General features: G+C 43.3%; 1 protein-coding gene across 5 annotated transcripts in view; it reads left to right on the top strand.

Moving 5' to 3' along the window:
* Nucleotides 1-666: 666 nt before the first annotated feature.
* The window catches only part of ADARB2 (adenosine deaminase RNA specific B2 (inactive)), a 367,014-nt gene continuing 350,070 nt past the window's right edge, over nucleotides 667-17,610 (top strand). For 2 of the 5 annotated variants that reach the window (XM_083466815.1, XM_083466814.1), the window contains exon 1: nucleotides 942-1,600. In XM_083466815.1, the coding sequence (XP_083322941.1) occupies nucleotides 1,501-1,600 (100 nt within the window). In that variant the 5' untranslated portion in view covers nucleotides 942-1,500. Of the gene's footprint in view, nucleotides 1,601-1,681; nucleotides 2,118-17,610 lie in introns of those variants that run through there. The other 3 variants (XM_083466812.1, XM_083466813.1, XM_083466811.1) reach the window with 3 other exon arrangements.

Raw genomic sequence — 17,610 nt, 5'->3', positions numbered from 1 at the left:
TTTTATTTTGGTACAGTATCATTTATTAAGTATTTTATACTTTTACCTGAGAGTGAATCCCAGTAAACATAGTGGGATCTACTTCTCAGTAAACAAGCCTAGGAACGAAACTGCATAAGAAGGCGTTTTGGTTTGGGGTTTGTTTGGTGACTGAGCGAAAGATTGCACTTTCTGGTACTGCGATTTGTAAAGCCACTAGCTTAGGCACTTTACTGAATTCCTTGGAACATAGTGGAACTTATGCGTAAAAATAAATAAATTGCAAGAGGGGAGTAAAAAAAAGAGAGAGAGTTTGCAGTAAACTAAGCACTGAAAGAAAGGGGATTTTTGGCCATTTTTTGTGTACTGTCCTTTTCATAGCTACATTCTTGCACCCGGGTAAGTTTCGTAGAACGCAGCGGGACTTAAGACGTGCGAAGAACGGCACCATCAGACTGAAAATCTCTTTGCGCGATTACTCGGGAGTAAGGCGCACGCGCACAAAAAGCATCAACTCCGCGGGACGCACTTCTTTCCCAAATGGGGCAGCGGTGCGTTACGGGGGAGGATGCATTCGATCGGACTGTATAATAAACTCTCCCGCCGGCTCTCTAGTAGTACAGCGGCCGGCAGGTTGCCGGTGGGGCTTTTGTGTTTTCTTTTTATTCCCTTTACAACAACTCCCCTCCGGGCCCGTTCTGCCTTCTTTCCCTATCAGGTCCCGGACACATCCATCAGCCCCAATGGGAGCTGAGTGTGCAAGCTGACAAGGGATGGATGGATGGAGACCGGGGGTGGCTGGTGGTAGGGATGAAGGGGGGGGCGCGCTTCTGCTGGTGGTGCTGCTGATGTCAGAGCCAGGAGACAGTTGTGATTGGATCTAATTAGACTTTGCAGCAGCAAATAGACGCGCTCCCTGCATGATCGCCTTCAAAGTGGCTGCTGGGGCCAAACAACTAGGAGAGAGGTGCAAAAAAAAAAGGGGAGAGAGAAAAAAAGAACGAGAGAAAGAAACAGAAAGAAAGAAGAGAGGGGGGGAGGAAAAAAAAGTGGGCACCGTGCATTTCCTGCCCCTGATAAAGCAAAGGCGCCCTGCGAGTGAGGGAAAGCTGCCGAGGAGGAAGAAGAGGGAGGGAATCACAGGTGAGCCTCCCGGTCGTCGCCTTTAATTCATTTATTTGGAAACTCTACCTGCGCCCGACGCGCTCTCCGTCCCTGGCTTGGGAAGCGTCGCAGCGCAGGCACTTGAGCGCAGCTGGCCAAAAGCTAAAAATAAATAAAAAGAGGCGCACGATCCGCGCGCAGCTGCTCTGGGTTTGCTGGTTCATAAAAGTCCCACCCGGCTTCGTAGACCTCGCAAGCGGCGGCGGCTGCAGAAGCACCACCACCACGGGCGATCGGGAGCAGGGAGGGGGCGTCGCAGGCAGGCAGCCGACTTTTCTCGCTGCGCGGTCCCCGAGCCAGGCGAGCGCGGAGCCAACGCGCTGCCGCTGCTTCTCCTTGTTGCCTCAACTACCGGCGATGACCTCCGTCCTGGGCACCGGCCGAGCACCGGGAGGGCCGGGGAGCCAACTGAAATGCAAGTCCAAGAGGAGGCGGAGGAGGCGGTCGAAGAGGAAAGGTAAGCGCTGCCTCTTTATCACTCCCCACCCCTTCCCAAAATTTCCCTTTTGCCTTCGCCTTCTGCCTCTGTTTGGTTCCTGGTTTGATTTTGGAGAGGTTGGCGGGGCGGGGGACGTCCTGCTTGTGCCGATTTACTGCGGGGACAGGGACGAAGGGGTGGCTTTTTGGTACTCTTGTTCTGATGTGGCATCCCCCGAGCATCTTCCGGGCGGCTGGTTTCGGGGATGGGCTGTCTCAGTTTCACTCCACCTGCGTTTACCTCCGAAATCCTCCCCGCACCACCACCCAAACAGGCAGGTAAATGTCTGGCAGGCGGAGTGTGCTTGTAAAGGAGGGGGGGGATTACAGTATATATTTTACGTGGGGGATTATTTGCGGAGGGCTAAAGCCAAGAGTGATGGGAAGAGAAAGAGCTTTTTTTCTCCCTCCTTCCCATGTGCTGGCATCAACACAGCCAGATTCCGCAGCGCAAGTCAAAACATCTCTAGCAGGTGATTCCTTTGACCCTGTCAGAGGTAAAAAAATTATCACATGATTCGTAAAATGGGTGAAAGTGGGGGGGGGGAGACTGGACTAGTCTGAGACTCTGAAAGGTTTCCAGATTGCAGGTTTTTCATTTGCCTTCTTTTTAAAAAATAAAATAAAATGAGAACTATAATCTCCGTCCCAGTTGATTGTGACAGGGTAAGTATGTAGCCTTGCTGCAAGTTGGTCGTTTGTTTGCTTTTTAAAAAGGTGTGAGGATAATGGCATCTCATTTGATCACGTTTCACCTCACGGGGTTGTATTTTTTAAGCGAAGAAGCAGGGTTTGTGCAGTTGGCGGGGGGAGCAATAAAAAGGCCCCCAATCTGGGGACAGGCTGCACCTGGCAGCTTCCAGTTCTCTCCCCCTTGCTGTGAATGGGCTTTTCCTGCCAAGGTGTGTTGTGTTTTTTGAAAGTTAGGGAGTGTGCTAACGCTGCTCTGATTCTCTAAGGGGACCAGCGTTCTATAAATGGCAGAGGAATAATTATCCTAATCCAAAAAAGAAAGGAGAGAAGCTGCCGGATGTCATAAAAAGCTAAAGTCTGCCTGAGATTAAAGGTTTTCCCAAAGCTGTCCTGTTTCCTCGTAAAGGAAGGATGAGACGGTGCCGGCAGATTGCTAATGCTGTCTCCACAGTTACCATTAAAGATATTGTGAAATCATAGTGGAAAGTCAAGTGACAGGCACAAAGTAAGGCAGAATCTCACTCAGGGAAGTGTGTTCTGCTGCAAAGATGTTCAGTCCAAAGTCTCTTATCAGAGCAGCAAAATCCACCTAGTCTAGAGTTGTCTGAGATAAGTTTATGTCGGCTCACTCAATCACCTCAAGACTCTTTTTGCAGTTGGGATGGGAATGTTTCTTCCCTCTCTGAGAATTAAGCAGTCTGTCAGAGGCCTAAGATATAGAGGGCACAAGTTTGTGTTTTAATTGTTGACTCGTGTATCATCAATTGTTGACTCATGTATATGGTGGTTAGATAAGTTTTGGGAGATGCTCAGAATGAAGACATCCATTCTTAATTAATTCGGCTGTTTCTATGCTATATCTTCTATCAGTTAAAACTTTCCACAGCAGGCAGCCATGGACAAATTAAACTGTCAGATGTGTCTGTAGGAAGGTCAGTGAATGAAAAGTTTTGTGTATGCCCCCTTAATCTCCTCTTTGGGTTTTAAGTAAAAATCTTATTTGTAACTTTGGTTGCACAAGGAACTTCTGGAAGTGTCCTGAGTTCCAGAAATAGTATTTGAAGCATCCGGGGGGGGGCATTGTCAAAAAAAAATATTTATAAAACTATAAAACTTTGGAGTTTCTTTCAATTGTTAAATCTCCAGTGTTATTCTTGTACGCCAGCACTTGCCATTCTGCCTGAGATTTCACATTCTACCTGTAAGGTATCTATTGTACAAAGTGCATGTCAGTTAAAGCAGTGCCTGCTTTCTAGGAATTTTAAACTTAGTGACATTCTAAATTTGTCTCTTGAACGGAATCAATAATTCATTTCAGCCAATAACTCTGTGTTAAGATTGCTTCCTATGCAAATTTCACAAGGCCGCTCTATTTTTAAGCCAATACATTTGAAGAGGAAAAAACCTGTAATGAAGATCCCCTCATTTCTTACACTTTCCTCTTAATCTCTCTTAGTGTTACTGAGTAACAAAGGATTAGTAGTGAAAAGAACAAGTTTGACACATGTTGGCTACTTTGAGGACAGTTAACAGGAGTATGGAATTAGGAGTTCAGTCTTAATAACTATGTTAGGGCATTATTCAATCATTTAAGAGAGCTATGTTCTGGGACCGTTTTATAGCTTGTGTTACCTTTTCGGATAAAAGGTAGCAAAGGGTTTATTTGAAAAACAGATCTCTACTTGAAGACCCACAGTTTATAAAACAAGGTGGATATGGATGTATCCCAACACTGAAAATTACATTAAAAAAACCAACTGGGTTTATTTTTTAAAAATGCATTTTTAAAAACCCAGTTTATATTCAACCTGTTGAATTTGATAGTTTGATAATAGTTTTGTAAATTGGTGTTTAGTCTGTCTTAGAGGCAATAGGATGCTAAGCAGTCCCAGGTAGGGTTTAAAGTGGTTTATTTAGCAATAATTGTATAAATGGCAGATAAGAGCAGATCTCTGTAAACAACGTGAAGGAATATTTGTTGCTGCTTTTCAAGAAAAAAATGTATCAACATGGTATAGTGGGGGAAAGTGCATTTATGTCAAATACATACCATTTTCTCTTGGAAAATGGTGAAATATTTCTAATGATATGCACATTTAATGCTGTTCCAAAGCATACTTTACTGCATACTCTTATACTTTTAGAGTGCTAAAAGCAACAACCTATGTCTGCAAAAATGTTTACATCCACTTCATCATTTAGATGCTTGGTGATAGCGTGATACATTTCAGCTTTGCTTTGAACAGCGAAAGAAAATAAAAGGCTCATATACTGTACACTCGCTGTTCAGCTGACAAATGTGCATTGATTATATTTGGAAAACTGAGAATTCTACTGAAAATGTCTGCGTGATGGATTGACATTTAATGCTGCAAAGGTGTGGTGTTTATTTAACCACCCGTGTGAAGCTAAAATGGCTGATCTTCATTTGATAATACTGTTTCCTCATTTCCCCCCCCCCCATATACTTTATAGGATTCCCTAACACTGCAAAGGTGTAAAGTTAGTTTTGTAATTTACAACCTCCAGGTATCTGCTTCTTCTTAGAAGCACTTTGCTATTGTGAATTTTCTCAGGAGGAGAGAAACCTTGATTCTACATTGGATGAAATAGTTTTTAAAAATCAGTATATATTTAGAACTAAAGGATCTGACTGAGCAGCTTCTCAACTTCTGTGACTGATTCTGAGGTAAATCTGTCGCATGATTTGCAAACGTCAAAGTAATATTGCTTTGTTCTTGGGGCCCGATCCAGCCAAAGTTAAGTTCCTTTAAGTCACACTGATTTCAGTGGGATACAGAAGGATACATGTAACTTTTCCTGCTCTAATCAATTAAAATTAGAGGTGCTTAACATGGGCTATATTATGTTCTTGCTGTTTGCTTGTTCTATTGTCTTTATAAAAGTGAATCATTCAGAAGATTTTAAAATTCAGTCATTACCAAATGCCCTTTCCACAGATGCACAACGTGAAAGTTTTTCTGCTTGCCTCTTGAAATCTGAAACCATAATCTGAAAGCAAACCTTGTGGATTTCAATAGACCTTGCTCGGAATAATGTTTAAAAACAAGGTACCACTTACTGACAGCCAATTGGCACATGATTGTAAGCATGCAATATACAGTATTTGCTCCATCGTTTGGAAGAAGGGGTGGGAAGCTTGGATATAGGTAAATATGTTATCCTTTTTCATAATCCGTCTAAAGTAAATGAGTGCCGAAATTTATAGAATTATATTTCTCTTTCTCTCTCTCTCCAGCAATTTATTGCATTGTCAATCTGTGGTCTGAGCTGACACTGGAAAACGGGTCCAGCGCTTTGGAAGAATTTGCTGTTGTTTAGATTTAAAGCTCAGCTTTTGGGAGAGTTTTTGGGGTGATGAGTTTTTAAATGCAGTAGATTTTGATAAGCATGCTGAGAAATTGTGGAGTATGTACTGTACAAAACTGGGTATCAGCCATGTGAGGGTTTCTAAAAATAGCTTGTTTAGGGACACAAAGCCCTTGGAGATGGCAAAGGTGTATATAAGCATGTATGCCAAAAACACCACCAACAAAAAAAACTTTCAGACACCGCTTAGTAGTAAAACACAGACACACACACACATATATTAGTTAGGGGGTTGAATTTTTTCCTTGTTTGCTTGTTCCCCAGCAGCAATTAAGCTGACTCATTGTTTGCATGTGGGCTCCCGGGGGTTAGACTAAATCTGAGGCATTTGCAGGGAGAGAAGTAAACATAGAAAGTTAAATGCTACTATCTGGAAGGAGGGGCAAGGTTAACGCTGACAGAGCAAGCACAAAGGGTTGGTAACAAGGGAGCCAAATATGTGCAGCCAAGTAGAGAGGGTGTGTGTGTGTGTGTGTGTGTGTGTGTGTAAAAAAAAGAGGTTGTGGTGCAATGAAATTTCTGTGGAAATTAATGAAATTAAGGAAAAGGCTACTGAGTCCATGCGGATTACCATTGTGCATTCTCCCTGTTACATCAAGGTAATAAATGTGTGTGCTCCATCTTGAGCTAGACTCGGGGACAAATGTCTCCCCTCACAATAGGCTGAGTGTCGGGCTTCAGGAGGTGCACCTTATCTTACCTCACACGTCCACAACCCCGACAGTTTGTGAGCAAGGGTTGGGATTTGGAGATTAAATTAAATTGATTAAAACTTAATACCCATCTTATTTTGGGTTTTCCCTTCCCTCTCTCCCACCCCGGCTTTCACCTTTGATTTCTAGTGATCTGTTAGGTAGCAATTTGCAATGCCTGAACTTAACGTTTAGAATGAGGGGGAAATTGTGGAATTCACGATTCCATATCTGCGCAGTGGCGGAGCGTTGCATCAATAGTAGAGCTGCCTCTTTCTAGCAAAAATAATAATAATAAAATGAATGGGAAAGGTTCAAAAGAGCAATAAAATGAAATACTCTGGCAGCAACAACAAAAAAGGTAAATGGAGGTACAGGTTAAAATGTGCAATGTAGGAAATTAATCACTTATTTGAGTACTTGGGCTGTTTTATCTTCAAGTATGTATTTTTTTAAAAAAAAAGAAAAGAAAAGAGGGGGAAAAGAAATTTGGTCATGTTTCTTAAGGGTTTTTGTTTTTGTTTCTCCGCCTCATAATTGTACAAGTACTTGGTGCTTCATGTATCCAAACTCAGGAAATGATTGTTCAAATGAGGGAGACCTCTTGGATCAGCTGAAATCTCGCCCTCCACCCGTATTCCAGCTACTCTAGTGGAGTTTGCTTATTAATTGAGATGAATAGAGTATTTACAAGATTTGGTGACGGGAGTGCCTGCGTTGATACTGACATGTGTGAAATGTCTGCATATATATATTTTTTTAAAAAAAGAAGTAAAGGCTGTGCAGAAATGTTTAATGAAATATCAGAATGCTATAAAGAGAAATCTCTGTGGGTTTCCTTATGCCTCTTCCTTCCACTTTACAATAGGATAGACAGAACTGCAGTACCCAGGAAGAAAATTCCTGAACGTAGAATCTGCATTCTGCTTGAATATTTCCCTCCATCAAAACAACCCTCTTTTATTTCCCGCCTTAAAGTTATACTCCACCCCATTGCTCTTGCTGCACTTCACTGAAGCCCACATCAGACCTTTATAGAAAAGAAACATTGCTAAGTAACAGTGAATAATTAAATTCAGGAGAAGGAAAGGAAGGTGGTTTCATATGGGTCAAGTACCCTCTACAGAATTACCCGGGCGATGTGAATAATAGTGAACTTGAATTTCTTCCCAGCTTTATAACCCAGTTGTCTCTCTCATCTTGCCAAATGTTTACAAATTTGGTACTTGTGTGTGTGTGTGTGTGTGTGTGTGTGTGTGTGTGTGTGTGTGTGTAAATGATTTATCTGGGCAGAGGCATTGATAGGCAATGCAAGATCCATCATTCTCCAAGGGCCTGGAACCGTCTTGTCACATTCCTATGTAAAACCCCTCTGACTCTCGCAAAAGTTGTATAATTTCTGATAGTGGGGGATAAAAGCCCACACGCGCCTCCTTTATCTGATCTTTTCCTGTCTGTTTGCATTGTCCAGGAACACCGGCAACGTAGCAGATTTTTTTCAGAAAAGCAAGTTGCGGCGACTGATGAAGTGCAACAATTTGCTAGTTTTTCAAAGGTGGCTCATGACTGTCAAATAATATGCCTTTAGTATGAATGCATCAAATAATTTGGCAGCTTATATTGCTTGGCCTTTATAACATCACTAATTTATTAATAGCCTGTTGGAGGCTTTGCTTGCAGTGTATGAAAGTGCTATTAATTTCGGCTTCAAAAATGTAATTGGTTGGTATGAAGAACAGAGGCTCATCAGTCAGCTTGATAGATCTCTTAAGGCAAGTTCCCTGCCTCGAACAAAAAAAAAGCTTCCAAAATGTTAGGCTATAGTAAGACTTCAATGAAAAATAATATGGTGGGGGTGTTATGCCCTTGGCTATATCACATTACTTTTGGTCAAATTGTTTTTTAAAAGGTGATAACGAAAATTATTACAAAATGTGGAAGCAGCTTGTGTTCCTGGAAAACCTGAAACGGTAGCAACGCTGATGAAATGATGCGTAGTTGTGGAGGAAGTAAATTGGGAGGGGATTGTCCTGTCTGAGGAGAGGAGAACAAAGAGAGAGTCACTGGGGGGAAAAATAGCTCCACGGCAGGAGGGGCTGCCTTGTTCAGTGTGGGGGAATTCAACAGCCATGGAGGGAAAGAGGCCTATGTGTTTATTGGAATCCATGTTAGGTGTATCAAAGCCACTGCTTTGGGACGAGCAGTAGGAAACCAGGCAAAGTGAACTCTTACTGATTTGCCATGAACTTTTAATTCAGGCTTCGCAATGAACTGGTACTAACAAGTAGTAGATAAAATGGCCAACAGGAATAATAAGAAACTGGCATGTGGGTAACATTAAATTCAGAAGGTAACATTAAATTTAGAAAATGTGTGAGATTTTCTTTTTCTCACACCCGCCTGAAAAATACCACTTTGTATCATCCCTCCCCATATATATATAATTGGTGGTGGTGGGCACTATTTTCCTCTGTCTGCCCTGCTGCCACGTGAGAAGAACATGAGGTCCTGAAAAAGGGGCAGGTGTAAACTGGAGGCTGTGTGGCCAACACTGCTGCTGACACCTGCAGTAGCAAAAAGAGAGAGAAGCTTTTCTAGGGGGGAGAGAATAAATAAACTACACTGATGGGTCCCATACCCGAGAAACCTCCAAATTTCTCCTTCCCCCCTGGAGAAATTTGATGAAATGGTCCCCACACATAGGGTAGAAAACATCAAGATGCCATGTGTGCACAGTTCTAGATAACACTAATCATAATTTCATAATTTATATAATAATGATTATATAATGATTATTTGTATAATTTATATAGCTGCTCAGTGACGCGAGTGACAAAAGGTGCCATTAATAATTTTGTCACTCATGTCAAGGGGCTGATAAATTTTGAGGATGCTGCCACCATCTTTGCGAGCGGAAGATCACAACGGGGGCACTGTGCCTTGAGCTAGCCTAGGCCCAAAGCACAGGGTTGTGACACCTTCACCTGTATTGCTCGAAGGCACGGCGGTTTATGCACAAGCATGATGCATGGCAACAGGGTTGAAGAGGAAGGGGCAGAACTGGTATGGTAATGTGCATGGCATCCCCAAAGCATTGTGGTCAGCATGGCACGTCGCATTAAGCACCTGAGCGAAAGTAGGGAAGGCTTTCCTGAGAAATTGCAGTTTGGGCATTCTAGCCGGGAGTGGGGCTTGCTTTTCAACTTGACTTGGACATGCCAAGGCTAGAGCTCTGCTCTCCTGTTTCAGCTTTGTAGATCTATAGGATCAGAGTACTACTTGCTTAGTACTTGTGCTTAGTAAACTGAGCGTATATGCTCACAAAGAAGCTTCCTGTGTGTAAGCAGATTAGCATCATTGTTTTCCATTATATTTTTCCCCTTTCCCGTCAAATGGCCACAGCTGAGTAGACAGGGACCCACAGCACAATGCTGCATTCTCACAGCTAAGGAAGCTAGCGACACTTCCAATTTCCGAGGAGGTGACCACAGCTAGTTTCCCAGGAACCATGCAATTAATTCGGCACATCCAATTCATCTCTGAACTTCAAGAAACAGAGACACCCCACCCTCCTACATTGCGGGACGATACCACTTTTACATGGGGGGGGGGAGTCTCCATTGTGGAATGTGACACAATATTGTGGGTCTGGTGCTGAAAGGGAAAGCATCCCACTGGGAGCTCACGTGACCTGATGCCTAATACAGCTTTTTATCTGCTAGCCTGCATCTCCTCCAGGTACCTTATTCCAAGATCTGCATCACCTTTGGATGCTTCTCAACCTGCTTCCATGGGAATCGCCTTCTCCCACGAGCCAAAGCCATCCAGTAGATCTAGATTCACAATTTCCTGATCCGCAAGTTATATTCCTCTGAAGCCTCACATGTTAAGGGAGTTGTTGAGAAGCAGAGGATCTGTGAACTAGCGCTGCACAAGCTGTGCTGCTTCCGTATGTCAGTCGCTTTAGAGATTTGGGAGCAATAGTCCGGCATGTAAAAGGGCTTGATGGCTAGCACCCTTCTTTTCTGTAAGAGCATCCTGTCCCTGCTCTGCATCTGGGTGCTCAATTAAGACTGCAAGCATAAGCCAGTCAGATCAAGAGTTGCAGGCTGGAAGTGGGTGGGGTGTTCAAGCTGTGCAAAATCAGTTTCAACCCACAGGCTGCCCGGTATGCATGGATTTGTATTTTCATGAGAAAGTTGTTGTCATTATCAGCAGCACCCTTGCCTCTTCAAGTCCATATGAAATATTCCCCATGGATAGGCAAGGCCACCTGAAGGTGCTGGGCAGTGCAAGGGGCAGGATAGGGAAAGGTGAATTGGACAGACTGCATATCTAGCCGCTTAGAAGTTGCAAAAGGTTGGTTTGGTATTTAAACTGTGGAGATCTCGCCCCTCTTGTGTTTTAGGCATGAGCCTGAGGGATGGCAGTCCCGGCATGATGCTTTAAAGCTGAATGGTGGATTACAGTGAATAGCAGCCTCCCTGATAGAAGCAGGCAGGCTGGCGGAGATTATTTTCTGGGCAAGGCGATGTTCATTGTGAGAGACAGTGACCCAGTTGTGACCAATGTCAACACAATGTGATTGTGCAGTCATGAACATGGTTCCGTTTAGTCTTGTTGAATCCATACAGATTGCAAACCCCCTAATCAAATTAAGCAGAACAGGAGGGGGAGAGCTATCCTTTGTCCATATGTATTTTCAGAGAAGTTCATAATATGTAGCTTGTAGATGCCATAAGCAATATGGGGCACAATGTCTGACACAGGTCCCACCTGAGGGACTGGGAATTGGGGGAGATTGAAGCAAAATCTCTGCTTTCAGCGGGTCTTTCGCCAGAGAATTCTAGCTTTCTGTGTGTTCTAAATATGTGCTAGTCTAAAACGGTGGGTGCAAAGTACAGTTAAGGAATCTAGACTATTAAAATTTAGAAATTGCATATGAAAAACTGTATAAGATGCAGTAAATGAATGTCACCACCTAATTATGTCGTATTCACTGATACGGGTGCCATTACCAGTCTCCTCCCCCTCTGCCAGTCATTACCAGCTCTTTGCATGCTTCAGTTTATATGAATGGTAACCTGGAAGCCGCAGAGGCAGTGGGAAAACATTAGAGGTCTCTATTGTTAAGCAGAGCAGACAGTAATTAGATTGCACCTTAGTGCTTGCTGTTTACATCTTAAGTTTAAAGGGGAAAGTGGGAATAAATGTTCCCTAATGTCATTGACGGGAGATTTTCCTGCAGCTACAAACCACTGCACCAGACATATTGATTAATCTGTGGTGTACCATTTATTTATGCTAAACATCTGATGTTTGCTTCTGCAATCTGGTCTTTCAAAGTCACGATAATATTCAAAACGTTGGCATCACCCACGTGGTTTTAAAGCCACAAGCCAGCCAGGCTACTTAGTTTATCTTGCTCTCTGCAGTTTGCACAGCCAACACGGCATGCACCATTTGTGGTATGAGCACGGATTCTTGATTTTAAAAAAGAAACCCACACCAACCCATTCCCAAACTGGGGGGGGGGGTATGCAAACATGGTGCTTGATTGCATTGGTGGATGTTACATGTTATAGGAAAAGATTGTGGGTCTTTCTGCATTTTCAGTGTGTTGACCACATGGGAGTATGTATAATCTGGGGAATTTGCACTGGGAGTCTCGATTATCCAAGGGTCCCGATGTGTCTTTTGTATATTTACATATACATGCACTGCCCTCCTTACATCTGAGAACTCTTCTGGTTTGAAGAGCAGGATAAAAATGTACCAAATAAATAAATAAGCATTAATCAAAAGATGTAGGTGATGTGCAAATGTAAAAACAGGGATACGCTCTAAAGAAATTTGAAACTATTTGTTGCATTTTCTAAACTGGGAAGCATTTGCTTTCAGCACAGAAACGTGTGTGTGCAAACTGCGTCCACCTCACTGAAAGTCTTCATGTACGTACCTGGGGGATAGGAATGCATAGATTGGGACTGGGTGACCGCCACACATTCATCCAAAGCTGTGGCAGAGCCCTTGAATGTTACACATGCATCTCTCTTGAGATATTATGTATGTGCTCTGCTCCCAGTCCTGGGATGAATTTATTGTTTAGATGGGGTATTGCTGGAGGGTTGGTCCAAGCAGTTTGGCACCTCTGCCTCACCACTGCCTGTTGCTGACCTAAGCCATTCACTGAGGCTTGCTCAGGTGATGGTGCTCCAAAGTCTTGCCAAGATGCAATACATTTGCAGTGGAGGTGCTCATCTTTAGAGCATGGGACCTCTTTGCACTTACACACTTTTTATCTCCACTAGACGATTCAGTGTACTTGATACCCGCAAGTTTTACTGGTTCTGTGACTTACGTGTTTATAGAATGGTGACTTATTTTCTGTGTATTTTCCCTCAAGAGGTGTGTGGGTGTGTGAATGGGGCAGTGGAGACAGAGACTGGGCTAGCTAAAAGTCAAAAGTCTACCATGGTGGTGCTTAAAAGTTGTTCTTGGCATTTAAATATTTGAAGGCAAAGTAGGAAGAAATTGGCCCCAAGAAGAATGATGGGTGAATTGCACAGACTTGACTATTTGAACTGTAAATGGTTGAAGGAGGATAATGCAAGCCTTTGAGTTTCATTTTTGGCCTTCTTTGTCAGACAGAATGGAAAAGCAGCAGAAACCCAGGTGTGTGTGTCTACCCCTGTAGAACAGGGCTGTGAAACCTGTGGCCCTCCAGACATTGATGGACTACGGGTTCAACCAGCATGACCAATGGTTGAGGATGATGGGAGTTGTAGTCCAACTACATCTGCAGGTTCCCCCTCCCTGCTAAAGAGAGAGTGTAAGCCAGTTTCCAATTCAGAAGCTTCAGTCACTTGTCATGTGTCTTCCTCCCGGTGTAGCCCTTCCGCTCTCCCTAATGAAATATCCCACAAATCTGGAAAGACAGAAGCTATCATTTTGCCAACTGTGTGGAGTAAATGAAAATGCAAAGAGGGCGAGACCCTCAGCTTAGTGTAAATTTGGCTTAGATAAATAGCGTACTTGTAGAAGAGCCTGGTTTAGTCACATTCAGTTCAGCCAATCTTGTAGAAATGTGAAATAGCTGGAAGCACAAGACTGGAGATCTTGTGTTTCTTGTTAACCTGTCCCCACATCATCTAGGTTGGAAAAATGCAAAATCTCCATTTTGGCCACAATTGTGCAGGAGGCTGTCCTCTGCAATTGGCTGCCTTACAATTCTTGGACATGGGGACCACCGGGAGAACATATCGGTAATCAGTGCTAATTTTCTAGATAAAGAACTGCCGGAACTCACCATGAATACCTCCCTCATTCTCTTAAAATGGCACACCCTTGTGAGAGGTGCCGGAACTAAGTTCTGGTGAGTTCCACCTGGAGGAAAATCCTTGGACATAACCAGCACTTTTGTCCCCCTACTTACATGTTGCACTGGTATAGCACCTGAATAGAGCTATTGTTTTGGTCAAATCAATTCCTTTAGTACAGTGGTACCTCAGGTTAAGTACTTAATTCATTCCAGAGGTCCATTCTTAACCTGAAACTGTTCTTAACCTGAAGCACCACTTTAGCTAATGGGGCCTCCTGCTGCCGCTGCGCCACCGGAGCACGATTTCTGTTCTCATCCTGAAGCAAAGTTCTTAACCTGAAGCACTATTTCTGGGTTAGCGGAGTCTGTAACCTGAAGCGTATGTAACCTGAGGTACCACTGTACTCAGAAAATAGGTAGCTGACCTAAATATTCATCACTTTTGTTCCTGCTTCTTTAAAGGACACTTTGTACTGTTCTCTCTTAAGAGTCTCTTATCTCCACGCAAGAACTGGTTGCATTAGTGGCCAAGAACAAGTTGCAAAATATTTCAAGTAGTGCCTTGAGGAAGGGGTCACTTTGCTGAATCTTAAAGGAAAAGGAGGGAGTTCTGGAGGTGGGATGGCTAATCGCAAAACTTCTTTCTGATTGTGCAAAACAAGGGGAAATTGAGAAGAAGAATCTAAGTTAGGACATTGCATGGGAGGGGGAGCTTCGTTTTATAATAACAAATAAGCACCCTGCAGAAGACAAATTATTTTGCCGCATTTGTTGAGACACACAGCCTCCTAAGGCTTTGCAGAATGCTAACCTAAGGTCTATGTGGAAAGGACACAGCAGAAACTGCCTGAATCTCTTGCAGCTTGGTCGCCACCAGATATATGCCTAAAATATAAAAGCGCCGAGGAAGCTGCTCTCTTCACAGTGGGTACTTATTAAAACAAAGTCCTGCAAATCCCACCCCCCATGCAAACAACCCCAAACCCATGTATAATTCACGTACTATAATTGTCTTTGCCTTCAACTACCCTCCATCAAAACTGTTCTTCTGTAGCCTTCCATTGCTGGAATCCTTCTACTTAAAGCCCGGTTTAAATACTCCCCAGGAGAATTTTGCAAAGTCGGCAGGAGGCACAGAGATGAAGAACAGGTTGTATTTCATTTGCTCTCCCTATTTGCTCTTAAGATGTGTGTACAAAGCAGGGGTAGGTAAATCTGTCGATTTCTGTTTCCCAGTCTTAAAATTGGCTGCCCAACTTTCTGCACCAGTTTTTTGGGTTGTTGTTTTTTTCCAAGTTTTCAAAAAAATTCAGGAGTACTTTAGTGCCCATGCATCCAAATATACCATTTCTGGGTGGTAAACATCTCATGTGCCCCATCAGCACAATGATTTCTGCTTGCACAACGGGACTTTCCACCTCTTCTTCTGCAACCTCCCCAAATCTCCAGATGGTTGAGGGAACCCCTAGAACTGATTTAGGGCATGTGCTGGGAAGAAGAGTGGCGGGTGGGGTGGGGAGTCCTGTTGTGTAAGCAGAAATCCTTGCCCTGATGGAATGCATTATTCACCACTGTGTTAGATGCAACCCAAGCTATGCAATTTTCCTTAATAGGTGTGAAATGCCCTCCTTGGTGAGGTGGGTCTGTCTCCCTCTTCATGTCTCCCTCTTCGTGAACTTTCGGGAGCAACTTTAAAACATTCCTGTTTACCCAGCAATTTGATTGCTGAAAGATACTGTTCCTGGCCACCCTGAAATTATTAGCTGTGAGGGTATGTTGTTGTATTTACACACACTTTTATCTTTATTCTATTTTTAGCAGTGATGTTTTGTCACATTGGTGTCCCTTTTGAGGGAAGGGTGGTGTAGACCTTTAAATAACGCACACATATTTGCATGCAATTTTCATTAACTTAATGCAATTTCATATGCTGTCTTCACTGCTATATGCATCAAACACACAACCTCCCCCCATTTTTTGTACACATTACTTAGCTGGGGCACCACATTGCAAAATTGGGAATTTTGAAGAACGGCTGTGTTTTGGCTCATGTCTCATTTCAGGAATTAGGCAGCCTGAGATAAGAATGCAAAGCAACTTTAATTTCTGCTCCATCACTTGCACAAATCTGGACTAGTGGAAGTGCCAAGAAGAGTTGTGCATTTACTTCACGGGGAAAAGACGTAACTGTACTCACCACTTGAACTTTTGGTGTTTCATTCGGGGATGCGACTTTTTGGTTCAGGCATTGTACCAGAAATGCAACAAAGCTGTGTGCATTCTGCATCCTGAGACAAGTGGCTGGGAAGTCTCCCTGAGACAGGTCCACCAAGCATAGAGCTCAGACAAATTCCTCCTTGGCTATTTAGGTGATGGGAAGCTGTCACTCTTAACTGTTTTCCAACCACTTGCCAATATGTATTTGAACATGATTGGGGAAAGCACTTTGTGGATGACAGGTTACTTAAGCCAGATTTCAGGGTGTTTGCTGTTGCTCTGCTCTCTGTGTGCATGGGTGCTCTGCAGAGTGACACGAGCAAGAAGAACAGCAATAGAAAGGGCAGGTTGAGGTCTAAACTTACGACAGTAGAGGAGATGAGAGCGAGGGAAAGCAAGATATGGGGGATAATAGGGATTTTTACATTAGTATTATTTTCAGTTTCAGTAGATGGTGTTTGCCAAATAAATAAATAATAAATAGATAGATAGAATGGCTCACTTAAGAGTGGACTGGTTTTATGCATTCTGCTTTTTTGACTGGAATCCTGAGGCCCACCAACTGGATCTAGGTGCATGGGATACATATCTAGAATGAAATCATTCTCAGCCCAGCAATTTATTTTGACTGCCAAATGTGAAATCAGCTCCCAGTCCTGCCACAGGAACATCCACTCCAGATGCCTCTCTGTAGCTTTCTTCATTTCAGACACATAATTTGAGGGGTGTGTGTACATTTTGCTGTTGCTGTTGTTAGTCAGAGATCCTTGATGACCTACTGCAAATCACCCAGAAATCGACCAATCGACCTTCTGTCAATAATAATAATTTCATTTATACCCCACCCATCTGGCTGGGTTTCCCCAGCCACTCTTGAGTACCAGTGATTCAAGTTGCTATTTACACAAGGACAAGCTTGGCTGTGAAAAGATCTTTCCCTTTAGACTCACAGCAGAGGTGGGTATATCTCCTTCTCAAGTGTTTTTAGTTAGTTAGGGTTGTATTCAATGCTGCAAGAGTCACATTCCGCTTGTGCAATGGGACTTCCCTTTCCTTTTCCGGCAGGCCCTTGAAATCTGCTCCAGCAGGTCCACCGCTAACCACCTGGAGAAGGTTTTGAAGGCCTGCTGGAACAGGCCAATGGCCCATCTAGTCTACCATCCTTTTCTCACAGTGATCACCCAGATGTTTTATGTGTATATTAAGCCACCCCTCTGTTCCAGACTGACTGCTCCATAATCTACTTTTTAAAATACAAGAGTCAGCTGTTGGGCCTTTTTGAAACACGTATCCATATGTAAAGCAAGTTTGGTGTCATGGTTAGAGTGTTGGACTAAGACCTGCCATTTAGCTCAATGGGTGATCTTGGGCTGTCTCTCACCCTAACCTAACTCACAGGTTTGTTGTGAGGATACAGTGTGGAAGGGAAGAGCTATTTATGGCCCTTCGGATCCTTTGTTTGTTTCTTTTTACATTAATGTGCCATTTCTCCCTTCTGTTAGTGTCGGGTGCTCAGATTTTCATATCGCAAGGGCTGTAACATTTAAAAGAAAAGGAAAGACCAGCCTAGCTTTGCTAATTGTGGCAATACTTTCTGTGACCAATCTCTTCTCAAAATAAGGAAACCTGGCTTAGATATATAGTTTGAGACTAAGGGCTTGTCCATACTTCTGCTTG

Source organism: Podarcis liolepis, assembly GCF_965112155.1.
Source record: "Podarcis liolepis genome assembly, chromosome: 12".
NCBI classification, from domain to species: Eukaryota; Metazoa; Chordata; class Lepidosauria; order Squamata; family Lacertidae; genus Podarcis; species Podarcis liolepis.
The sequence above is the reverse complement of the archived record's forward strand: the minus strand, read 5'-3'. Positions and strand labels throughout refer to the sequence as shown.